The following is a 27234-nucleotide window of genomic DNA, read 5'->3' as shown; positions in this document are numbered from 1 at the left end:
TACAGTGTGTTTTGGACCACTGAATTCAGTTGTTTAGTGCCAAGTATGTATAGACTGGAAATAAGGACTGGAAACTATACCAAAAGTGTACTAAAGGATTACTTTTGAAATTTTTGTTGATAAAATCCAGTTCACTTTTGCCATTCTTCATCATAAAGTGGTGTTAAACCTATGTTCAAGATTTGTTATAGATGTGTATTTTTTATGTAAAATGGAATATTGACACCCACATCTTCACACTTTTCAAATTGTACTATGACAACAATACATGTTTGAATAAATTAGATTAATGATTTGTACATAATTGTTTTCTCAATTTACATAACATCTTGTAAAGTACTAGGATTTTCAGAGGATTTTGGGAAGGAAAATCTGTAGTGACATCACTAACCAAATCTCTGAGTCCTCCTTAAAGTTGAAAATAACTACTGAAATTTTTCCAATAGCAAATGTAACATAATGTAGGATTTCACAGCTTGGCGTCCCCCAGATATCCAGTATATTTGAGGGACACTAGGCTAGGGAAGGCTGCTATATTGAATTGTCTGTAGTGTTCATGATCACCTTCTTTTTGTTTAGAAAATAAACAACAGAACCTTGAAGTCCTTATCAGCATTTAACGCAAAACAATCCAGGTAGGGAATGGAAAATGTAGTCCAAGCATTTTAATGAGGCATTGGCTTTTTGATCTCTTTGTTGGCAGAATGACTCCAGGAGAATATCTTGCATTCCTGGAAATCTTATGTACTTGCAAAACTGCAGTTAACAGCAAGATAGCTCAAAACTATTACTGTTGAGAGCCAGCATGCTATAGTTGTTTCAGTGTTGTGCTATGAGTATGGGGCATCCTGATTTGAAATCTGACTTTGGCCATGGAAAACCACTGGATGACTTTGAAGAAATTACATACTCATAGCCTCAGGGGATGGCAGTGGCAAACCCCCTCTAAGCAAATCTTGCCAAGAAAAAATGGTGAATGGTTCACCTTAGGATAGCTATAGGTCGGAAACAACAAACAAAAAGAACAACAGTGCATTAGGTTTGCTTCCTTTTGCAGGGTATCACTGCTGTTGAATGTTGTCTTTGTTCCCCCAGTAATGTCACAGGGTCATATTTTGCCCTTCTGTCCCTAATTTGTCTTCCATAGGGATTTATGTTGGTGTGAAAATGGAAGCATACTGATAGGCCCTTTCTCATCTTCCTTTTGCTGAGATGCAAGCTAATATTCTCTCTGAAGAAAGAACTGTGTGTAGGAAGAAACACACATGGAAAACATTGAATTGGGATTGCAAATCAATACAGTTTTGTCTATAAAAAGATACAGTCACCTCATGACATCTGCTCAGAAATATTTCTTTTGAAGTCTGTATTTATTTGTTATACCTTTCTTCCCAAGTTCCATCCACGTATCTGCTGCTACACATGCTGTCTATTTGTTTGTCTTGCTATATCAGAATAAGTTCAAAACATCCTCTGGGGTACTCTTTATATTGAAACTGGTCCATGACATCACCTTAAAAAGCAGAGAAAGGAGTCAGGTTGTTGTGCAGGTCATTACCTTGTAGCACTTCTTGATGCAGACATTTGGGTACCTGTAGTTGTCAAAATGAACTGTGTGAAGACAGCGCTGAACACGCTTCTCTTATCTCTTCATAATTGCCAAGGCAAAGAAATAGTACTGCCAGGATCTCTCTCTGTAAAATAAAACTGTACCAGAAGGATAGCATTCAGATAGCCACACTTTGTACATTTGCTTTTACTTTTTCCTCCAAAGTGGCTTTTTCATAAGTTCTAATTCTAGAGTGATACAGAAATTACACAAGCTATTTTTGGACTACAGCTCCCAGAATCCTGCAGCCACTAAACTTGCTATCTGGAGGATTCTGGGAGCTTCAGTGCAAAAAGAATATTTTTTTCCAAGCTCTAGTCTGAAACTAACCTCTACACCGCACTAGAGTAGGTTTGTTGCTTCATTTTCAAGTCATAAACAAATGCTATTGTATTACATGAGTAAACAGTCCAATTTTAAAAAAATCCAACTATCACAAAAGGGAACATCAGAAATAAAGTCTGCAATCTACACTGTGTCTTAATATTAAGTGACCAAGTACTTGTTCAAACTTAGCTATATTTTTATATTTTATATGTTTATATTTTATTATAGTGGCAACTGTGGATAGATTATTCAGAGCAGAGTTAAGTGAATCCTACAGGAGCTTCCAAATGTTTTGGACTATAACTCCCACAAACTCCAGACAACATGACCTGGCCAGGGATTATCTAGTTTTTGTTAGGCCACTGTAGGTGGCAGATACTTCTTGTTAAGCCTCACCTCCAGAGTGTCATCTGCTAAATGTGTTTCCAGAGGATGATGATTTTCTTTCAAAGTTTCCGCCTTCAAATCCAATCCGAGAAGCTTGAAATTCCTGTCGCAAAACAGAGTTTGCTTGAGGGATTCAAACCTAGTAGGTCAGCTGAAATCTTCCGCTTTAGGAAGTTTACAGATTAAAATGCCGGTGTGGAATTCCAGCCTTTTCCAGATCCAGACAAGTCAGTTGTTGTTCTGTGCCTTCAAATTATTTCCGATTTTTAGCAACCCTAAGGTGAACCTGTCACAGTTTTTTTTTTTTTTTTTGCAGAATGGGTTGACCTTTGCCTTCCTTTGAGGCTGAGAGAATGTGACTTTTCTGAGATCATCCAGTGGGTTTTCATGGCCGAGCAGGGATTCAAACATTGGTCTCCCAGTGTCCTAGGCCAATATTCAGACCATTACACTATACTGTGTCCTGTATATTCCAAAGCCATACAAATAGATTACTGATGGTTTTAATTTTTAAAAAGTATGGAAGGGAATTGCCAACATGAAGCTGGGACACTATGCTGAAAGACACTACAGGAATTATTCTTTGGGTCTCCTAAATTTCTTTACCTTTCCTTGGATTATTTTGCTACCAACCTACCCTTTAAAATGTGAGCAGAGTTTATAAAAGATTATAAAAATATAAAGTAAAATAAACAATAGCGATAGCTTCAGTTAGCTCCACAGCTTAAAAACAAAAACCTAAACCTGTGATTGCATGAAATGTCTGAAAGATAAGAGTGATTTCCAGTAAAACTATGCAGAGGAATATTGTAGTGTCTTGTAGAGTCCAAAACACACTGCAGAAATAATCCAGTTTGAAACTGCTTGAGACCCGACTCAATGCTAGGGAATTCTAGAAACTAGTTTTGTGAGATATTTAGCCTTCTCTGTCTGAGAGCTCTAGTGCCACAATCAACTACAGTTCCCAGGATTCCCTAGCACCTAGCACTGAGTCTCAAACAGGATTATTTCTGAAGTGTGTTTTGCACCCGAGAGAAAGAAGTTGGGAGTTTAAGATTTTATAGACCAAAATCCAAAACACACAGCAGAAATAATCCAGTTCAAGTCCACTTTAACTATCCTGGCTCAGTGCTAGGGAATCCTGGGAATTGTAGTATATTGTGGCACCAGAGCTCTCTGACAGAGTAGGCTAAATGTCTCACAAAACTATAGTTCCCAGAATTTCCTAGCATCATCATCATCATCATTATTATTATTATTATTATTATTATTATTATTATTATTAACCTTTATTTATGAAGTGCTGTAAATTTACACAGCACTGTACATACAATCTTTTTAATTAGATGGTTCCCTGCCCTCGGGCTTACAATCTAAAAAGGCATGACACAGAAGGAGAAGAGAGTGGTGGAGGGAAAGGGTAAGAGGTCCAGCAGTTCCTCTCTACCTCCAAGGCCTGGACCAAGGCAGATGGACTGGAGGGAGGGCTTGGCTTCATAATTAATGGTTAATCTTCTTCCAGGGAAAATACATACTCTCAAGTAGGATAATACATACACAGTACATAGCAATACAGGAAATGGTTCGATAAACAGGCACCCATTGAGCCAGGGCAGTTAAAATGGTCTCAAATTGGATTATTTCTGCAGTGTGTTATGGACCTTTGAGTGACACTTTAATTCAAACTGGTTAAAAAAAACTATAAAGTCCCAGAATTCCCTAGTATTGAGTCAGGGCAGTTGAAGCTGTTTCAGACTGGATTATTTCTGAAGTGTACTTTGGATTTGAGTTTACTTCAGCTGCGTGGTGCCGAAAGACTTCAAATGCAAAAATTTAAAATTAGCTGCATGTGTGGATTAAAAACAATACATTTTGGGTTGCTCAGTACTTACAAATATTTTTGTCCTGTTGGCTTGGATTGCAGGAAGCAAGTCAAATAAACAAAAGGAGAGGAAGAACATGTATATACTGTATTTGTTTTCTTGCTGTATGTACAGTACTGTATTTCTTCAGTGCTGATGATCAGATGAAATCCCTAAGCACTTCTAGTGCAGCAAGCAATCCCTGACTTCATTACAGCATCCAGAGGTCTTAAGTTTAAAAGGAGTTAATCTATTATGCTGGGGATATTGTTGCAGACTGTGCTATAGATAACCGGTAATGATAGCTTGTGGCAACATTTGCATTCCTCTTGAAGCTGGAGTAGTCAGCACAGTAAACATTACAAAGGTACTTAGTACAGGGGTGTGTGCAAGGTCGATCAGGAACTACTGGTAGACTTCTGGGTGATTTGTCTTTTCGGTTACTGACTCCTACCTGTTTAACAACAGGAACAACCAAAGGCTTCCTTTCCACACACCCCCTTCTGAAATCAGCTGGTCAGATGGAAGAAAACTTACCAGGTAGGGAGAGGAAGAGGAACAGGAATGAGTAATTGATTTTTGGGTGTGACACGGCTGTTGCTTCAGTTCTGTAACTGAAACCAATATGTTTTGGATTGAGTATGTGTTCAGAAGCACCTTTGTTTTTTTTAGTTTGAAGCACGTCTTTCCCAATCTCCGCTCACTATTTTGCACCTGTCTTAGGTTGCTTCACATCAGGATTTTAGTAAAAAAGCAAGGTAATCCTCTAGGCCTGATGTCTGCTTAGTAGAAAGGTATGGGTGATTGGACATTGGCCTAAATACTCTAAAGGTACCAGGCCCTGTCTGATCTTAGAAGCTAAGCAGGGTTAATCCTGCTCAGTACTTGGATGGGAAACAGTAAACAAATACCAGGTGCTATAGGTGCTGTTGGCTATACTTCAGAGAAAGGAACTGGCAAGACCACCTCCTGGTTATTTCTTACATAAACCCTATGAAATTCATTGGGTCACCATAAGTTGACAGGAAGGCATACACTCATGGGAGACTGGGCACAAGTACAGTAGTGCAGGAGTTAGTAAGAGAAGGCAGATGCCTCTTCCTCCAACTGTGTTTACAAAGTTCATATTGAAGATACAAAGGTTAGAAAGGGCAATTGTGAATTCTCATTCATTTAGAAACATCATATCTTGGCTGATAATGGTGGCACAGAAGGCTGTTTTAATGGGGGATGCTATACTTCCATTCTCAATTTCGCGCACATTCAGATTACCTTTTACCCTGGATCAGGAACTGAATTATGCATGTGAAGTTTATATTCACCCCAAATCTCCCACAAGCGAATCCGAGGCTTCCACAACCGTTTTGGGGCAAATGCCCCTTAGCGTGGGTCATTTGGAATTGGGGTAAAAGCTGTATCTTTTGAAAAGAACTGGGTTCGGCGAATATGAACTTGCCTCCAATCATGATCGGGGCAAGTTCAGGGGAGGGATTTAGGTCAGAGGGAGGGCAGAGGGCGGAATTGGAGAAAGGGTGCCAAGAGTGACGGAGGAGGAGGAGGAGGTGCATGAAAGAGCCGGGGGAAAGAAGGGGGCTATGGAGGGCAATCGGGTTAATGGAGCAGGAGGAGAAGGAAGGAGCCAAAGGGTGCCAAGAGAATCGGTGACGGAGGAGGAGCAGGATGATGATGATGATGATGATGAAGGGACTGGGGGGGGGAAGAAGGGGGCCATGAAGGGCAATCTGGGTAACGGAGCAGGCGGAGGAGAAGGAAGGAGCAGGACGAAGAGTCAAGTTCAGGAGAGGGAATTAGGTCAGAGGGAGGGCACAGAACGGAACAAGCTTCCCTCTCACACCAGGCAGCTTTCTCTCTCTCTCTTTTTTAAATTATTTTTGTCAGACTATGGGCATATTTTTGCTACAGGTAGATAGATATATAGATAGAATGTGGCTGCCTGCCCACTTTCCCTTTCATTTCCTTGCTTCCAAGTAGCAAGGCACTTTGTAGCAGGAGGCTTTTTTTCTTTGCGAATGCTACAATGTGAATGTTACAAATGTTTCTCTTTCCAATTTGGCAAATTGATACAGAATGCTTTTGCTATGTCTGTAAGGAATTCAGGGGTAACTGAGGGAAAGCAAAGAATGCATTGCATCCTTTTCTGGCATCCCAAGGTGAGGAATTTATTATTATTATTATTATTATTATTATTATTATTATTATTATTATTACATGTGTATGAGGCACTCTAGGGTGGCAAGGAGGGAGGATGCAAGATGTAGAGATGGCATTAGATTGCATTTTGGGGTTGAAACCGGGGCCAAGGGAAGATCCGTAACCTGCACTGACCCAAATGCCCACAACACACACACACAGAGGAGGTTTTTTAAATTTGACAAAATATGCGCATACTGGCGCCTGGTTGTTTTTTTTAAAAGGAGGGGGAAGCACACTTCCGATTGCCCAGTGGGTGCAGGAAACATCACCTATGACGAAAGCAGAACTGAATTTGATTGACAGCAAAGGCGCCTTCATTTTAAACCAATTTCTCCAAGGGCATTCAAGGTTAAAATAATCTGATGAGATAGTGGGCACTTGCTTCCGGAGGGATTCGGGTGGGGGAGGGGGGGAACAGGACCGAATCTTCCCAGTTCCTTCCAGAGCAAAAAGGTCAGTATGAATGGGGCCTTAATGTTTTAAACTTTTAAATTAGTGTTGTTAGTAAGCAAACTTACTTTAGGCTTATTTTTAAAACTTCCTTCTCATAATCATTGTTTTTAGTTGTATTTTATTTTAATCTGTGTTGTGAGCTAACTTAGTTCCCATGTTGGGAAGAATGTGGGATCAGCTGTCTGTCTGTCCATCCTTCCGTCTGTCCACCTATTCAAGGAATCTCAGCAGTTTTTTTCTGTGTTTTAATAGATATTAGAGCCAGAGTGGCGTAATGGTTTGAGTGCTGGAATACATCTCTAGAGATAAGGGTTTGATTCCCCACTTGGCCATGAAATCCACTGGCCAGACCTTGGGCGTGTCACACTCTCTCAGCCTAAGAGAAGGCAATAGCAAACCTCCTCTGAACAAATCTTGCCAAGAAAACCCCATGAAAGGTTTGGGTTAGGGTCACCATAAATTGGAAAAGACACGAAGGCACACAACAACAACAGTGATGAAGCAGACAGGAGCTTGTTTGAGAGTGGACCATGTAAAAGTACAGCACAGTGATGGCTAAGTGTGCATTTATATTAACTAGTTTTGTAAATTTGCTTTTCACATTGATAATACCCCTTTAAAAGTTTCAAATCATCTGCATACTTTTAGTTCTGACTCATAATATTTATTTCTATATTATCTGTTCTGTGCCTTCAAGTAGTTTCCAACTGATAGGGACCCTAAAGTGAATCTATCACAGGGTTTTCTGGGTCTGGAAGGGTGTGTCTCGCCCAAAGTCACCCAGTAGGTTTCCATGGCTGAGCCAATAATCGAACCCCAATGTTCAGAATCCAAGTCCTGTGCTCAAACCACTACACCATGCTGGCTTCCATACCAAATGCTTTACTGTTGTGATGGACAGATTGAATGAGAAAGTAATGTAAACAGTTTAAGAAAAGAAATGCTATATGAAATAGTAAGAAGGACAGAACAGTTAAAAAGAAAAGGAGATAGAAAGAGAGAGAGAATCTGTATAACAGAATGAGAAATGGTTTATTAAAAGCTCTGGGAAAATGAAAAGGTCTTCATCTGGCACCAAACAGACACAAGGAAGAATGGCCCTTCTAGAAGAAATCATTGCGAACATTGTATTATCAGTGTTACAAAAGTCTTTGTACTAGTAATTACAAGTATAATTTTGGAAGTTTGGGGCAAGGCACTTCAGAAATGATTGTCTTAATGTGCAAGTGTGTGCAGGAGAAAGGAATGTTTTCTAAACATGCAATAGTAGAACACCAGCTTAAAATTACTGGCCCAGTGCTAAAAAGTGTATTAATGCAAAGATTTAACAAGATTGTACTTGAATATAGTAGAACTGAGACAAAATAGGAAAGAAAAAATTAGCTAGTGCCACTATAGCAGCATTGCATGCAAGGCAATCTATTGTTTGTGCAATATATTCACAGTTTATGTTTCCGGAAACTTATTTCTTGCAATTTATTTCTTGGAATTTGATTACAGCATGATTGTTTAATATGAAATAAAAATGATTTTATATTTTCTGTTTTTGCTTTCTAATAGAAAAGGCTCCCTTCCCCCCTTCTTTCCTTCTGCTTCTTTTTCATTCTTTGGAGAAATTTCATACATGTTATTTTTAAAAATCTTCTTCCTTTCTCCAAAGAGCTTAAAGCAGCATCTGCATAGTGATTTTCCCTGTCGATTTTGAACTTTGGTACCTTGCAACAATGTTGTGAGGTAGGCTGAGCAATAGTGACCAATTCAGCATTATAGCTGAATGTGGATTTGAATCAAATTCATATTCCTTTAATTTATATTTAAATGTATATATAAGGAACACCTATGCACTGTTTACTATTTATACAAAGGAAATACACTTGGAATTTTGCACATTTTGTCCTTGCTGTGCTCACCCTTTTTTGGTCTCTAGATTGCAAACCCTTCCAGCAACATATTTTCTACTTTTGAACTGTTATACATTGCAAAGTACACTTGTCCTTCCACATTTGCAGCTTTGACATTTGAGCATTTGATTATTCACAGACTTTATTAATATGTCTCTCTAGGAATATCTAGGTCCTCCAGCACAACTCTGTGGTCAACTTTAACCAAAAGTCTCACTGGAGGACCTAGAGATTCCTAGAGAGATGTTTTTTTTTTTTTTACAGTTTTTCCACATTCACAGGGGTCCTGTTCCCCTAACCTCTGCAAATGTGGAGGGATGAGTGTACAAAAATAAATGTCATTAATTGCAAAGAATGTAGTATAGTAATATATTGCGCAAAGTTGAGGAGGTTATTCTTGACTCTGTCTGTTTCTTTAAGGCTTGTGGGTTTGTTTGTTTTTTGGCCATGGCCATTCCTTGATCACATGGTCTTAGGAGGTGGGGCTTCTCAGTCATTGATCTGCTTGAGGTTGGAGTAGCAGCCAGTGGCTCTATATAACTGCTGCCACAATCCTTCCAGTTCAGTTTCTGAGGAAATGGCAGAAAGTGAGCTGTGTTATTGGTGGGGATCATCCCTGTTTTTTTTAAAGACTTGTGGGGGTGTTATTATTTGTTTTTGGCTGTGCGCTGTCCCTGGTTACATCATCTAGGGAGTCAGGTCTTCTGCAGAGACAGTTACTTGCTTGGAGGTGGACCTAGCACCTAGTAATTCTGTGTAATTACTGCCACAGTCTCTCAAGCTCAGTTTCTCAGGTGCAGTGGTATACACAGTTGAACAGGTAAAGCCAACAGGCATATTGCTCTGCTAATAGGCAAGGCCAACAGGCATTTTGTGTACCCACATCAGCGGGGGAGTTTTGTAGAGACCTAGAGTTCTGTTTCATTGGTCTACTTAGGACTCCTGAATATGGTATGTGAGGGAGCTAGGAATTGGAGGCACTGCTTTGCAGTGGTTCCTTTCCTTCTTCTCAGGTAGATTCCAGAGGGTGATGCTCGGGGACAATTGCTTGTGAGTACTGATGACGTGGACAAGCTCCTTGGAAAGGTGAGGAAGATGACATGTCCTCTCGACCCCTGCCCATCATGGCTGGCCATCCAGGGGTTGATGCCTTGATGGCATTTCTTAGACATGTTATCAATGCATCCCTTAGGGAAGGTTATGTGCCATCTGCCGTAAAGGAAGCAGTTGTTAGACCACTTCTGAAAAATCTTCCCTGGACCCCCTGGACATGAAAAATTATAGGCCTATTTCCCATCTGCCATTTTTGAGTAAGGTGAACGAGAGGGCTGTCGCTCTTCAGCTCCAAGTGGTCTTAGATGAAGCCAATTTTCTAGATCCTTTTCAAACTGGCTTCAGGACGGGATATGGGGTGGAGACTGCCATGGTCGCCTTAACTGATGACCTCTGTCTAAGCATCAACAGAGGAAGCATGACCCTGCTGCTGGTATTAGACCTCTCAGTGGCATTTGACACAATAGACCATGACATCCTCTTGGAATGCCTGAGAGAGCTAGGAATTGGAGGCACTGCTTTGCAGTGGTTCCGTTCCTTCCTCTTAGGTAGATTCCAGAGGGTGATGCTTGGGGACAGTTGCTCTTCAAAAACAAAGCTGAATTGTGGCGTCCCTCAGGGCGCCATCCTGTCCCCAATGTTATTCGACATCTATATGAAGCCACTGGGAGAAATCATCCATAGACATGGAGTGGGGTGTTATCAGTATGCTAATGACACCCAAATATACTTTTCCATGTCTCGGTCATCATAATCAACGACAGATGGCATTTCTCCCTCAATCAATGTCTTGCAGCAGTAATGGACTGGATGAGGGAAAACAAGCTCAGGCTGAATCCAGACGAAAAGGAAGTACTTACAGTAGGGGCCCCCAAACCAGGTATTGGGCTGCAACCTCCAGTCCTAGAGAGGTTCACGCTCCCCTCACACGACTGTGTTTGCAGCTTAGGGGTGCATCTCGACTTGTCGCTTCAGATGAGAAATCAGGTGAATGCAACGGTCAAGAGTGCCTGTTTTCAGCTCCGGCTGATACATCAGCTGTGTCATTTCCTGGAGCCGGGTGACCTCAAAACTGTAGTACATGCACTGGTAACCTCAAGACTTGATTTTTACAATGCGCTCTACATGGGGCTACCCTTGTGCCTAGTCCGGAAACTTCAACTGGTACAGAATATGGCAGCCAGATTGATTACAGGAATAACTAGGAGTGACCATATTACACCAATATTGAAATCACTCCACTGGCTGCCTATTAATTTCCGGGCACAGTACAAGGTGTTGGTCATTACCTTTAAAGCCCTCCATGGCTTGGGCCCAACCTATTTAAGGGATCGCCTCCTTCTGTACAATCTGCCCGTACCCTCAGATCCTCTGGGAGGAATTTGTTGCCATCCACAAAGACCAGATTGACGGCGACCTCCCAGAGGACTTTTTCTGCAATTGCTCCCACTTTATGGAATGGCCTGCCAGACGAGATCTGTCAAATTACCAAGCTAGAGAGCTTCAAGAAAGCTGTCAAGATGGAGCTCTTCCGGCAGGCCTTCCCAGAATAGAACCCACCACGTAAAGATCCCCCGACAGACATATACAAGTGAAGACTCTGCCCACTTTTATTATTGTATTATTGTTTTTAGATTTTATTATCTGTAACTTTAATGGTTAGAATGGTGTCATCCTTTTTTAAGGGTGGTGGTGGAAATTGTATATATTGTATTTTTTAAAGGTTGTACGCTGCTTTGATTGTGGTAAGAAAAAGCGGGATATAAATTAAAATTAAAAAGTTTTATTATTTGACATTCTTTTCTTTTCCTTCATCCTTTAGATCCTTTCTTACATGCTCCTAAGTTTTACCCTCAATTTATCCATGGGTCATATCAAACGCCATAATTTTGTCCCCAAAACCTGCCCTCTATACGTAAGGTCAACTTATAGTTGAGTATATACAGTATGCCTGGAAACAGACCAGTAGCCATTGCAGAAAGACTTGCATTACCTTTGGTAGCAGATTAATTGAATAGAGTGAAGTTGTGTTGTGAAGTGTGCCTGTTCTCCTTGATTTCATTGGCACATAATCACCAAAAAAAACTGTTTATGTTGCATTTCTGCTGAATAAAATTACCTAGAAAGAGTTTGGCAGGCATCTGTCTGTGTTCTTTCTCTTTCCTCTCCCTTTTGATTTCTCCGGTGGCCCTGTCTGACAGTGACATTGCTGTAAAACTACTGATGTGATATGCTTTTTGTCTGAAAATAGATTTTCTTTTTCTAAGATGAAAAAGAAATTAGCTGTACTTTGTTGGCAATAATAAATGCAGTTTAATTTCTATTTCATGGTAGGCTGGGAGAAGCAAAGTTTGTCTGCAAAAAATTAAGGGAAGTTACTAAAAGTAATCTAAGCCCCAGTTTTCAGAAACTTACTTTCCCTTCTGCAAAGTCAAACACACGGACATGCAATACTTTTTGAGAGTCTCTCTTCTCTGTAGTATGTTTTCTGGTTTTATAAGGTAGGAAGGCTGTATATTCACCACATGATTACTTGTGCTTTGGAGTATCAATTTCTAAACACTTGTAATAGTTTAATGACACATTGAATCAATATGACTGGTATTAATGTTGGCTGCAGCTAGGTTTTGGGCTTCTTCTTTTTTTTTAATTTAGACACCAAGACTTGATTTCTTTAGTTTTGGTTATATTGACACTTAACTTTATGGTTGAACTTGGTGCTGAAAATTAACAGTGAACAAATGCAGTGTTGGCTTTATAGTGCTTGAGACAGTGTTTGCTAGTAAAAATTCAGAATGGTATTTTCTGCAAGATCCACAGGGATCTGTAGTACATACCTGTTGGAAGAGAAACAGGAGGAAGGGAGCATTTTCATTTTTTTCAGTATGCAGAATATTATCTTACTGTGAAAAAATGGTACCATTTATTCTCATCTCCTCCATAATGTCTCCCAATGTTTTCTCTTACAATTTTCACTTTTCTACTATAAGTGGTGACAAAGGCTGCATCTGCACTGCAGAAATAATGCAGTTTTATGGCTTTAACTGTCATAGTGCCATCCCATGGAATTCTGGGATTTGTACTTTGTTGTGGCACCTGAGCTCTCTGACCAGGAAGACTAAATATCTCACAAATCCCACAATTCCATAGCACTGAGTTATGGCAGTTAAAGCAATATCAAATGACATTATTTCTGCAGCGCAGATGCAGCCAGAGTCTTAATATAGTTACCCACAGGCTTTTGCATACAGGTATGCCCAGAATACACACACACACACACACACACACACACACACACACACGGAGAGAGAGAGAGAGATAGAGATACAATATTTTTGTGTGTGTAAACGCTTTTCATACATTAGCCTGTAATTACAATAGCCCTCAAGATAGCTCAGTGTGGCCATGTTAGCAGCTTCATTTATATACCGCTTCATACCTCTCTAAGCAGTTTACAACAGTACATTAATTGCCCCAACAAGTTGGGTACTCATTTTAATGACCTTGGAAGCATGCAAGGCTGAGTCGACCCTGAGCCCCTAGCTGGTATTGAACTCACAACCTTATGGTTTGTGAGTGAGTGGATGCAGTACTGGCATTTAAACAATGTGCTGTCAGTGCAGTGAATGTGTGCGGCTAAAGCTGGTGCATTTGAAATTAAAATTATATTTCAGCTCAGAATGATGAAAATCTGTCTATTGATAAAGCTGCTTATATATTTTCTGCCTTTAAAACAGCCAATATCAATAATTTGAACTCTCAAAACTTGGAAAAGCACTCTGCGTTTGATTTAATGTATGTTTGCTGTTGTGTGCCTTCAAGTCATTTCTAGCTTATGTAACCCGAAGGTGACTCTGTCATGGGTTTTCCTGGCAAGTTTCCTCAGCGGGAGTTTGCCATTGCCATCGTGAGGCTGAGAGAGTGTGACTTCCCCAAGGTCACCCAGTGGGTTTACATGGCTGAGCTGGGATTTGAACCTTGGTCTCCAGAGTGCTAGTTCAGTGCTCAAACCACTACACCAAGACCGCAGCCTTAAAATTGCTCCCAGGACAAAAATATTATTTGCAGGGGGGGAAAACAGACAAAGGTCTCTGCTTGCTGTAATGTGTGATCCCAAACCCTCTCCCTTTCTTGTGAATAAAGAATTTGGCAGGACTGGCCTGGCCTGCATTTAAGTACACTCCGCAGTTTGCTGTCTTGCTGACTAGGCAGATAAGGAAGGGAGGGAGGAAGGGACCTCTTTCCTGAATCTGCACTGCATAGCTCACTGTACTCACTGAGTACTAAAGGGACAAAAGCTGAGTCAGAAGAGAGATGCAGTCTGCGCTATAGGCAGTCATGGCCCAGTTCAACATTTTAGACTGCATGATCAACCACAACTGGAGTTTAATATGTAACCTGTATTGCGCTTGGAGTGGCCAGGTTTGTCTATTATATTTCGACGTTTATGAAGAAGGGAAAAATATTGTGCAAAAGGCATAATCTCAACCTCTTGTCCTTTCCCCTCCCCCACTGCATCTCCTATCCTGCAAAAAATATATATGCTGTAAAATTTAGTAAAAGGTAATCAATTGTGTATTAGAACTGCTTTTCTTTTGTAGCTGTTGGACTTTAACTGTTAAATTGTTTGAGTTAGAGAACTACCTTTCAAACATTTAAGAGGATAGATTGCAGTAGAGGATGCAGCAAGGTAAGAAGGAGTTCTGTTCAAAGATAATGAGGGATGCTGAAGGAGCAGCCTGATTTAAAAGCATTGTTATGCCTAAGCTATACTTGTTTTTTAGCTGTGATTCATAAAGAATATAATTTATGTTTGTTCATATACATGATTCTTATATTTTATTTCCTGTACAAACAAAATACACAGTCTTTCAGATACTTGGGGTTAGAGGTTTGACATTGCATATGAAGTATGTAGTTCTCAAAGATACTAAATTTAACACAGATGAGTTAACATATAGACAAGAGGAGTATAGAGAATATTACATTTTGGATATCATTTAGACATCAAGTTTATAAAAAATCATTTCCCAAATCTTATATGACTAAAGTTGACTGTGCTTCTGTCTCAGAGTAAAAGGCAATTTCCTTGAGATGACTCTGCACCTTGAAAGTCAAGGATAGGACCTTAAGGAAGGGCATGGAAATACTGAATGGTAGTAATAGGCATTTTGTGCAGGAGGAAATCTTAAAGGTTGGGGACAAGTTGAATTGTGGATGAGGTGGATGAGTATTACAGTTGCCCATCCCACAAGGAGCAGTGAGAGTGGACAGGAGGAAGGGGACCATATTGATAATGGCAAGGTTGGTGGAGTGCACTGGAGTACCATAGACCAAGTAGAAACCAATGATGTGCTGTTGCAGGAATACAACGTAGCTGGGTTTTTACCAACATAAAGCAATATTGTCCTGTTGATTTCAATAGGACCTAAATTAAACTAACCCAATACAAACAAAAATCTATCAGGGATACCTTTTATTGGCTGACCAAAATGCACAATATACTTGTTGCAAGCTTTCGAAGCTCCATGGGCTTCTTTATCAGGCAAGATGTTACAAACCAAAGAGGAGGGGTGAAAAACAATTGGAGATGTTAGATGCCTGCATGTTGTTTCAGTCCTTACTAAAGATGGTATGATGGGGAGGATTTGCAGGCAGGCTCCTCCTCCTTCTGGCCTCTTTGTAGAATGGATACATATTGGATTGCAAAAGAGGGGTCCCTGTTGAGATGCAAATGGACTTTAAATTTCTTGGACTTTGAAAAACTCCGTATTGCTGCATGGCCAAAAGGAGGAGGAGCCTGTCTGCAAAAAATATCCTCCCCATGACAACATCTTTACTAAGGACTGAAACAAGATGCTGGCATCTGACTAACATCTCAAATTGTTTTTTTTCCCTCCTGTTTGGTTTGTAACATCTTGCCTGATGAAGAAACCCATGGAGCTTTGAAAGCTTGCAACCAGTATATTGTGCATTTCAGCTGTCCAATAAAAGGTATCATTGATGGATTTTTGTTTGTATTTGTTAAATAGCTAACACAGCTACCCCTGAATGGTAAACTAACCCTAATTAGGCTGAAACTATTAAGCAGATAAGTATATGAAAGTTGTTGCTACGTATATTTCTAGTATGGTAAAAATTAGGCTTCCTGAATGCTTATAAATGTTCATAGAAAATTGATTATTTAACTGATATTTCACTGAGTATAGGTGAGAATTAAGGTCCATTTTTAGTACATACACAACTTCAAACACAATATGGAAGGAAAACTACCAATTTATTCTAAATTAATATTTTAATACTCAGTTTTAACATGACTTTTTTAAAAAAAAACTAATTTAGAACAAATTAGTGTGTTTTCCCCTTCAGGACACTGAGGGGCAGTACAGACGGGCGAGTAGAAGCTGCCCCTGTAAGCCCTGTGTTTGTGCTGCAGCATCTCCAAGCTGCAGCACAGACGTGGCATCCAAAAGGATGCAGCCCTATGACACTGCTTCCTGCCAGCGACATTTGGTCGCTGTATGGCGTTGTCATCATCATGGCAGCCCCCCATATGGACAGGAGGCTGCCATGATGGCAGCATCAGTATGGACTGCACACTCCCGAATCATAAAGTCACCACCACCATGCCACTTCCCGCTTGTCTGTCTTGTGCCTGTATTAACTTAGGCAGGTGACTTCCTGTAAAGAGTGGTTGAGAATTTCACTTGAGGACTGTGCGTTTGGATGCTGAAACATAGCTACGTTTCATTGGTTGCGGCTGCTGAAAGATCAAAAGGTGTTCTTTGTGTGAAAAGTATAATCCTCTAGACCAGTGCTTTATAAGCAGTTTGTTATGGCAGACCAGCAGGGTCTTTTCCTCATATTTGTACTCATTAGCTAGAACTGTTTCTTTCTGACTTGGAAACTTGCTGTGGACCAATAGTGAACAGCTCACAGACTAGCAGTGGTCAGTGGACCACCACTTCGTATAGGCTTTCACTAGACCTCTAGCAGTTTTTGATACACACATTCTTCTGTGTTTCTGTGTTCAGTCACCTAACTTGTTTGAGTCAATGCATAGATAACACAACAAAATTGTGGAGAGACTAGCAATCAATAGCCTAAGAAAAAAGGGTGAATTGAATCACATGAATTACATGAAACATTCTGAGTAAATCTTGGGTGGATCTTGGCATTTATAGGCTTTGGTTTGTGGGTTATATGGTTGGCCAACTGACAAATGTAAACACTAAAAACAGTCATGTAGGTGTGACTTCATCAAAGACAGACTCAAACAGAGATTACATTATAATCCAAGTGTACAGCATACTCCAGCACAAATTTCTGTCTCGTAGTCTGAAGAGAGAAACAATAAATTCTTAGCAAAGTTCCAAAGTGTGGGTATTCAGTGATAACATTCCTTTACAAAAGAAATCATCAATCTTTAATGTTGTAAAATTCCATAAACATGTATAAAATTCTTTTATCAAAGAAATAAAAATTTGTTAATTTCTGAATTTGTTTCATCTTGTTCTTCCTGCAAGAGATTTAGATTGGTAAATATAGGGATTACCAACTTTTTAATTCTCATGACAGATTTTCTTTCTTTTTTTTCTAAAAGAAAACAAAGGCGGGTTACAGACCGCCAAAAAATACGTATTCCATATGTATTAGGGTTAGGAAGGGTCAGTGCTTCCGCACCCCCCTAACCCTAGTACGTATGGAATACGTACAAAATGGCAGGTCTTTAAGCAGAGGCTAGATGGCCATCTGTTGGGGATGCTTTGATTTGGATTTCCTGCATGGCAGGGGGTTGGACTGGATGGCCCTTGTGGTCTCTTCCAACTCTATGATTCTATGATTCTATGAAACAAATGAGGGTCTATTTATCCATAATGAGTGGTTGTTTAAAGTTAGTTGAGAACTGCAAATGGTTATCAAAAATCTCAAACATTGATCAAAATGGGGACTGCAGCCAAGGAATATGAAAAAGTCTAGGATTGGGAGGGGCGTCTATGAAAGAACTAGGCAAGATGCTAAAAGGCAAAGACATAGAACTAAAGTTAGGATTGTCCACACCATTGTATTCCCTGTCACAATGTACAGATGTGAGAGCTGATAGAAGGAAAATCAATTCTTTTGCAACATGTTGGAGAAGAGTTATGAACCAAAGAAATGGGCCCTTGAAAGATGCAAATATACATTTTGTGCCGTAGCTATAATTCTTCTGTTATTCGCTTTTCCCCCGCACAGCCTATTTGTCTTACATTAGAAATGTCTGGGAAATTCATCTGTGGCTTCTCAGTTTGTAAAGTTCTGTGACTTTTTTCTTTTGCACGCTGAATGTGGTAACCATGTAAATGCACCATCTCTAGTCAAAAATGCTTTTTGGATCAGGGCCCACAAACATACTGGACACTGCTTTCTTTGTCACAAAAATGTTGTTTATTCTCAATACATAGCCCCAACACTCAACCGTATGTATTATTTTCTTGGTCTCCAGCTGATTTTCTTTCCTGAACTTTATTTTTTTGCTTCTGGTTTCTTCCCCTTTTGTGTTTGGACTGACCCCTTTCTAGATATTTTTGTTGCACCTCTTAATATGCTGGCTCGTATTTTTAGTGCCCCCTTCCAGTTTGTACTTGCAGTCTCTAACATGAATTTAACGTCACAGTTTATCCATAAGCATAGTCTAGCTCAGTGATTCCCAAACTTTGGACCTCCAGATCTTTTGCACTTCAGCTCCCAAAATTCCTTGACTGTTGGCCAAGCCAGTTGGTGCTTCTGGGAGTTGTAGTCTAAAACACCTGGAGGACCAAAATTTGGGAATCACCGCTCTAGCTAATGTAATTGTATGCAGTGACGTAATGTAATATGATGTAGTTGTATGAGGTCTGTTGACATCCCTACAGCTTTAGAATCATGGCAATATTTTTCTGACTACTCCTTGTGCTAAAATCATGTAAAAATCTGGGGCTCATCACAGCCTGTGGAAAGTGAGACACTTGCCATGTGGTATGTGGTAAGTGGAATTTGAACTTCTGCTTTTAAAGCACAATGGAATTAGTTAAAAATCCATGCTAAATTATAACAGTTAACATTGCTAAATAAAATTTATTTAAATGCGGATTATTTAAACAATAATTTACTTGACTTGTATCTTAGAATATCAGGGTCAGTCTGTAGATGCACAGTATAAATGATATGTCATTAAAACAAAAATAAAACACATGAACAGTAGATATTAAAAAAAGTTGTAATTGTATAAAATTAGTGGATAGCGGGCAAATTTTTAAAGCATTGAGAGCCTCTCATAGAATACTTAAGAACATTTCACTGTGGTCAAATACTAGGCAATCCATTGACCATCTGCCAACATTGGCTGGTTTATTGACTGTGTGCCTACCCTACTCAAGTAACATGCCCACTTCCTGACAGGTCTGGTGCTAGAATTAAGAAATCATTGAGTTTTTTTAACCATCTTAGCTATATTAAGGTTCATTATACTTAGCTCAGTATACTTAGTTATTGGCTGAATGCTATTTATTATCCTGCAAATAATAGCACTTCCATTTTCACCCATCCAATGTCTTGTGGATTCTTAGGGCAAGACCATGTAAGCCTTTCTACTAATGGCCTCTAACAAGTGAAAATGACTTTCTGGTTTTAAAGTACCGTAGTTCTAAAACAAACAAACAATTAAAACAGCCTTTAAAACCTTTAAGAACCCAAAGGCTAGGTGAAATAGCATAGTATTCACTCCCTGTCAGAATCTTAGAAGGAATGGAGTCAGGTAGAAAGCATTGTCAGGTGTATCACTTAAATCTGTCTTCTTTTTAGTTAGCTTTTATTTTTGTATTTTAGTGTATTACTTTCGCATTTATAAAAAGAAAAAAGAACATGGCACAATGAGTCCTTTATTAGTAAGTGTTTTAGTCTAGTATTACTAAATGGTTTGTCTGATGCAATTTTAATTGGACTTTCCCCCCTCCAGCCTTCTTAAATTCCAGGGTGAATAAAATGTAGTGCTCTACTGTTTCAACCTCAAGGCCTCTGATTTACTTTCTAACATAGAATGATAAGGATTTCTAAAGTGAGTTTTTCTTTTAATATGCTTTTTTTAAAAATTTGCTCCCCCCCACTGAAACTTAGTCAGTATTAAAGGATCTGTCAGTAGAGTAACCAGCGTGTATTTGTGTCTGTGTGCATGCGCTGTCAAGTCGCTTATCAACTTACAGGAACACCATAAATTTCATAGGCTTTTCTTAGCCTAAGAATCTTCAGGAGTGGTTTTGCTAGTTCCTTCCTCTGAAATATAGCAAGTTGTATTCATTGGTGGTGTCCCATCCAAGTACTAACTAAAGCAGGCACTATTCAGATCTGAAGGCTGGCCCTTTAAAGATACATGAATGAATGATCAGGAGGCCTTTGGGCTACTTGCTAAAGTAATGTGAAGCTAAATTGTACAGTGAGCCCTTGGTTTCCGCTAGGGTTTGGTTCCAGGACCCCCCCACCCCCCCACCCCCCGTGGATACCAAAATCACATGCCTCAAGATGCTCAAGTTCCAGTAAATACAGTGTCATGGTAAAATGGTGCCTCATATATAAAATGGCAAAATCAAGGGATAAGAACACAACTTTGTTGTTGTGGTGTGCCTTAAAGGTTGTTTCCAGTTTATGGTGAATCTAAGGCAAACCTATCATGAGGTTTTCTTGGCATGTTTCTTCAGAGGGGGTTTGCCATTACCATCCTCTGACTCTGAAAGAGTGCGACTTGCCCAAGGTCACCCAGTGGTTTACGTGGTTGAGTGGGGATTTGAACCCTGGTCTCCAGAGTCCTAGTCAAATGCTCAACCCACCACATTGGCATCAGAAAACAATTTACTATATGTACTCATGTATACGTGTAGAAATTTAGGTCAAAACACTGACCCAAAAAAACTGACGACTTATCCATGGGTCAATCCATGTGTATTTTAACTCTTATTTAAAAGAAGGAACCATTTCGTGGTGAAAAGCAAGAGTATAATATGTGAAGCACTGACTCCCTCTACTATCTCATCCATCCAGTCTTAAGGGTAAACACAAGGAGTTATGTCTGCTGGAATTCTGTAAATTCTTTGACATTGTTTTGCTTTGCTTCATCCTTTAGGTAAGCGGTCCCCAAACTGTGCCCTTTAAGATATTTTGGACATCAACTCCCAGAAGCCTCAGCCATGTTGGCCAGTAGTCTGAGATTCTGGGAGCTGAAGTCTAAAATCCCTTAAACAGCACCGTTTGGGGACCACTGCTTTAGATCCTTTACTGTGTGCCCCTAAATTTTATGGCATATCCACAGGTCATAGCAAAATCCATAATTTTGGCCCTCAAACCTTCCCTCAACCTATACATGAGGTTGACTTATAATCGGGAAGGTATCAGGTGAGGGAACGCTGTGTTAAAGATTATCCCAGAGCAATGCATGTTTACATACATGCCAAGTGAGCATTAAAATTATTATAGTTCATGATTTTTGCAAAATATAAATGATGAGGGTATCATTTCTTGTTGGTCTTGATCCTTGTATATTTTTTTGAACTGTTAAACTGTAGTAATGTCTCCTGACCTTATGGAGGTGTGAATTATCAACTCTTTTGTGGGCAGAAAAAAATGTTTCAGGTTCCCTCTCCCCCGATTCTTAATGCCCAAAGTTTGTATATATGAATTTTAAATTTCATTAGAGTGGCTCTTAGAGCTTACATTGAGTTCTAGCTAGGCTTGGGTTAAACAGGTTTTAATGTATAAACAGGGGAGCTTCTTAGTTGGATGTTTATTTATCTTTTTAACTTCTGTATGTCTTTTAAATGATTTTATACTGTTTTATGTAGTGATTTTAATTGTTTTTAACTTTTTTGTTGTGAAGGTTTTTTAATTGACTCTGTCTGGGAGTCACAATTGGGTCCCAGTCTGAGAGAAAGGCAGCATACAAAATAAATAACTATAAAATCCCTACTTCTTTACATAGCAGGGAAAAAATGAATAGTAGTTTTGTGCTATATTACAGTGCACTTTGGCATATTTTCCATTGCAGTTCAAGATATTTCCTGCCAAGTGCAAATACCTGAGAGGTTTGGAAATGTGCCATATTCCATTCCGTTTTCTCTTCCAACTTCTTTCTTTGACCCTGTCTGTCCTCAGCTAGCGAAAAGAGTCAAGACTCTGTATATCTGGATAGAACTCCAGGTTTAGTTATCAAAACACTAAATAATGTATTTTCTATCTCACTTTTAGTTTAGATTTGTAAGCCAGTTGCATTTAGATTTGTTCCCCTGTGTCTTGGTTTTATAGCAAACCTGTTAGAACCACTGTTCTTTAGAGCCACTGATGGAATTACTATTATTCTCACTGATGACTGGGTGGACCATTGCAGCTGTGTAGAGGTGCTTTTCTCATAAGGTAAAGTGCATGGCATACTAGCTCCCTAGGCAACTTGGGGAGCCAGAATGGTTGGTTAATCCTCGTAGCGGAGGTAGATTACATGAGACCGTAAGTAGTATCAATTGATCAATCAATCAGTAACTGTATTTATATCCCACCTCTCCCCCCCAAGACTGCATATGAACACAACTTTTCTTGGTGATTAATAAGCTAAGGTCACTATATTTTGTGCTTGGTGTGGCAAAAAATATTGTAAGTGGTTTCAAATAGCATAATGATGTAATAGTGGCTGTATAGGTACTCCTAGGTTTCTCAGAATATTATCCTCAGAACATCTCCCCAGGTCTGTTTATTTTAACCTAATATAACACCAGAGGCATTCCTTATTACCCTAAAGCCAACAGATCTTGCTTGATCTTGGAAACTAAGCAGAGTCAGCCCTGGTTGGGCTGGGAGACCACCAATGAACACTAGATGCTATAGGCAATATTTCAGAGGAAGGAACTGGTAAAACTACCTCTGAGTATTTCTTACTTAAGAAAACCTTATGAAATTCATGGGCTCGCCATAAGTCAACAGATGACTTATGCCAGTGTGGTGTAGTGGTTTGAGCATTGGACTACAGCTCTGGGGACCAGGATTTGAGCCCCTGCTATGGAAGCCACACAGACCCACTGGGTAGTTTGGAGGAGTTACACTCTCTCAGCCTCAGAGGAAGGTAAAGGCAAACCCCCTCCAAAGAAATCTTGCCAAGAAAACCCTGTGATAGATTTGCTTTAGAGTCATCATAAGTCAGCAATAACTTGAAGGCACATGACATCGACGCCGCCAACAACACAGAGTATGACTCTATTAGATTTATTTATCTATTCACTTATCATTCAGTAATTGATTGACTGTCTACTCTAGTTGGAACTAACCAACAAAATGATAGTTATTATTTCTCTATTTATAGGATATATGCCCCACCTTTCTTCCAAAAATGGGACTCAAGCCAGCTCAAAATGAGATTGAATAAAATTCAAAACAAGTTGAGATATTGAAATACAGCTATAGTGAAAATACAGTTTAAAACTTGTTGATCTGGCGGGGTGGGGGGAGCAAAAAGCCTTTCACCAGCAAATTGCCAAAGCCCCCGTTCAATGTAAAGGTCTATAAAAGGATCAGGGAGTGAGCTAAACTAGCCTCCCTTTGGGAGGAACTTTTGGGTTTTGGTAGCACTCATCAACAAAGATGTCCTAGGCTGCTTAATTTCTCAGTCTTTCTCAGTTTTAGGTGTATGATTGAAAATATATCCCTCATATTATATCACTTTCTACCTTGTATTTTTCACGCAGTGAGTCATTGGAGGAGTTTCTTTGTTTTATCAACATATCTGTGAGAATTATCTAGACTAGCCAATCCTGTTTTTGGGGAGTTGATGAACTTGATTCATAATATGGGGGGGGGGGGGGGATTATGAGTGGACCATACTAGATTGGGTTATTAAATTTTTTAGAATAATCACTTGTAAAGGCATTAGTAGCATATGTTGCCTGTATTTTTTTCCTTACTTCTGTATAAAATGCAAATAGCTTAAACAGAGATGTGTAGATACCTTGCTTCACCCAGAAGTAAGGCACACGGATCTCCACTTCTAAAGGAGAACACCTTTAGGAAATGACACAGTGATTCATAAATAACTTTGACATGGCTATCGTTTTGCATTTGGTTCACAAGTGAAAGCATGCAGGAACTGTGTTCCCAACAAGTCATTCTTGTCTGTACAAATCAGAATCTTCTCCTTATGCTAACTCTTATTGCACCCTCCTCCACCTTTATATTACATACAGTTTTAGTATGAACTGGGCTGTGTCTCACTCCCCCCCCCCCCCTTAAATTGCAGTTCTCGAAGGGCTCTTGAATAAAAAAAAACACCACATGGTTCATGGAACAAATAAACTGCTGTGAAAATAGTTATTTAATGAAGTAGCAGGTCTTATTGTGACCACAGAGCTGAGTGAAGATTACTTTTGATGGTTGTTAAGGGGCAAGCAAGAGAGTTTTTGTTTTGATACTACAATGCTGTTGTCATTGCAGCTGGATTCCACACCACTGATCGAAGTGCAGGGACAATGGGGTGAGACCCGATTGGTATGGAATATTTGTTTAAGATTTATATGTTGTGTTTGTGTGATAAACAGCATGAGAAACTCAAACAGTGCATTCTATATATTTTGTTTTATTTTGTGAACTTGTAAATATAAAGAAGTGCAAGTACGTAAAATTTGTTATGTACAGGTCAAGTCTCCCTTTTCTGAAATGCTTTGGACTAGAGGCATTTTGGATTTCAATTTTTTAAATACTTTGGAATACCTGTATTTGCTTGTATGTAGATAATGAGATATCTTGGAGATGGGACCCAAGTCTAAACTCAGAATTACTTTGTGTTTCATATATACATCATATACATTATCTGAAGGTAGTTTAATACAATATTTTCAGTAATTTTGTGCATTGAACAAAAATGGTGTACATTGAACCACCAGAAAGCACTCATAAAAAGTGTTGGTTTATGGAATGTTTCAAATTTTGTAATTCTGGATAAAGGGAGACTCAACCTGTATCTTGTGTAATTGTTTAGCTTTTGTAAGTGGGTCTTTTGCTTTTTTATATAGAATCAGCTTGTGTCTGGCTAACACATACGTTTTGATGAAAAGAAGTTTCATTTCCCTTTTTGTGTTTAGGTTTGAATACTTGAGTTTTTATATTCCTGTTTATATAGAAACATTTATATTTCTATAAATTGTATTGCTAAAGCTAGTCTGGTATACAGTACAGAAAATACTTTATGTACTTATCTCTTTGCTTCCCTGTTCCCCCGCACCATCAATTTTGACCTTGCAACTAGGTTGCGAAAATCTAGACTAAATGTATACAAATTACTATCAAGATCATAGGAGAGACTTGATGCATTGGTTGTTCCTTATGCCTTGTCACTTGCATTGGTTCCCTGTGAGGTGCTTCTTTGGAATATGAATGATTCATTCACTGTTAGCACTGTTTTATGTACCTTTGAGCAGAAGAACATTTCACAGTGTTAACTGATGCTTACTACATAGTTTAATGTATGTAGCATGGATCTGACTCCTGTCCCTCAGGCTTGCAATCACAGGTATCCAGTGATCTAACACTGCTTCTGGATGCCAGAGATAACAGTGGCTAAGTGTTCATTTAATTAAATTAGGTCATTACTCCATCAGCTCTCTTTTGTGGGACAGATGTATCTTGGCTGACATATATATCTTAATGTCCAGATTTGGTTGTTGCTCTGTGCTTTATATGGGGATGCCTCTGGAAAATGCTTGGAAGCTTCAGTTGATCTGTGTGTGACTGCTGAAATACTGGCTGGGCTAGACAGTGTAATTCTAGTTTTGTTGCATCTTCATTGGCTGCCTATTTAGCTTTAGAAACCAATCCAAGATGGTGACTGATAAAGTTAAAGCCCTAGGTGAATACTAAAGGCCTACATCTTCTCAAGTATACTCATTGGAGGTCCTGTGACATAACCAGAAATGGGAACTTCAGACAGGCCTTCTTTCTTGTAGTCCTTTTACTTTGTACTGCTCTCCTAGGGAAGCTTGTCTGGCTCTATCAATTTTGAGTTAAGAAGTGACTCATTCAGAAGAAGGCTTTCGAATACTGTAGATTCTGACGGTATAAACAAATTAAGCAGTGATTACAAAATCTGTTATTTGTGCTTTCTGCTTTTTTTCTCCCTCTTGTTTTTATAGTTTCAAACATTTTTTTTCAGCTGAAAGTTGTTACTCACTTTGAATGGCATATACATACTTCAGTAAAATAAATAATCCTTGCTTTTATGGGTAAAAGCCATTGAGGTACCTTGAATCCATCTAGTACTTTTTCAAAGGGGGTCTATAATCCATCTGAGTCTAAATAGGCAACAACATCCAGCAGTTTCTAGTATATGATAGCAGTGTTTTATGTCTTCATGTCCAGATCCTCCTCTCTTCCTCATCCTCCCTTCCTCTTACGACACCTGCTAGGAGTGTGAACCAAGGCTCCTACTCGGAGTGAGAACCCTGAGTGTGATTCTGACAGGATTAGACACTTCCAGGAAAGAAGTGTGACATAAATGAACTCAAAGCTGCAGAGGAGGACAGGGGATCATCCTCATAGTCTAAAGCTACTCTAAATGCCTCTAAAGCCTATTGTAGCACTACATATGCCACATTTGCTGGAAGAAGAGCAGGTCCAAAGAGAATAAACCTTGTAGACTTCCAGCATCATATCAGAGACTACTTTGCCATTTAGGTAGAGAGATATTTAGACAGCAGCATGGTTATTTCAACTACAGATTTGCTGTCTCATACTCCCAACACAAAATGCAGAAATTCTAACCCAGTAAATTGTACTAGAATGCCTGATGAAGGTAATGAAATCATAGTTGACAATGGCAGTCCAGTTTCATCATCCAGGTTAAATCATTTTTTAAAACACCTTATAGCTTAAAGGTAATTTTATACAAATATTTTAAATAGTTTTATGCATGAAACAAAGTCTGTGAACACTGAACATTCAAAAAGCAAAGGTGTCACTATCTTAGCCACCCATGTGGACTATTTTGGATTTCTATCTAGTGGGGTACAGCATTGAATGATGCAATAGCCTTGAGATATCTAGACCTTCTTTCCTTTCGCTGAATCATCAAATGTCAAGTTTTTTGTGGGTTTTCCGGGCTATGTGGTCATGTTCTAGAAGAGTTTATTCCTGACATTTCACCAGCATCTTCATCTCCCCGAAATGCTCCTATCACATCACTAGCCATATCATGCTAAGTACTTCAGAATCCAAACACATACCAGTTTTTTTATATAACCAGCTCAAAGGAAAACATTGCATCTACACAGATCTTCACAAAATGCACACACCCTTTGTTCTTTGGCTTGTTACAGCTCTATAGAGCTGGAAAAAGGATAGTTACCTGTGGAAAGAGATCGTTCTCTTTATGAATGACCTCACAAGAGAT

The 27234-nt window shown here is 39.4% G+C and overlaps 1 protein-coding gene across 5 annotated transcripts in view; it reads left to right on the top strand.

Annotated features, from left to right (window-relative positions):
• Positions 1–27234, top strand: part of ARHGAP21 (Rho GTPase activating protein 21) — a 132758-nt gene that overhangs the window by 31194 nt on the left and 74330 nt on the right. For 3 of the 5 annotated variants that reach the window (XM_089533380.1, XM_089533381.1, XM_089533379.1), the window contains exon 2: positions 24285–24338. The exons of the other annotated variants lie outside the window; for them this stretch is intronic. In XM_089533380.1, the coding sequence (XP_089389506.1) occupies positions 24285–24338 (54 nt within the window). The remainder of the gene's footprint in view (positions 1–24284; positions 24339–27234) is intronic. 5 annotated transcript variants of the gene reach the window in all.

The sequence above is a fragment of the Sceloporus occidentalis genome, unplaced genomic scaffold, assembly GCF_023333645.1.
Source record: "Sceloporus occidentalis isolate IW3139 unplaced genomic scaffold, rSceOcc1.0.p SCAF_7, whole genome shotgun sequence".
Taxonomy (NCBI): domain Eukaryota; kingdom Metazoa; phylum Chordata; class Lepidosauria; order Squamata; family Phrynosomatidae; genus Sceloporus; species Sceloporus occidentalis.
Note: the sequence above shows the minus strand (reverse complement) of the source record. Positions and strands in the feature narration are given on the sequence as shown.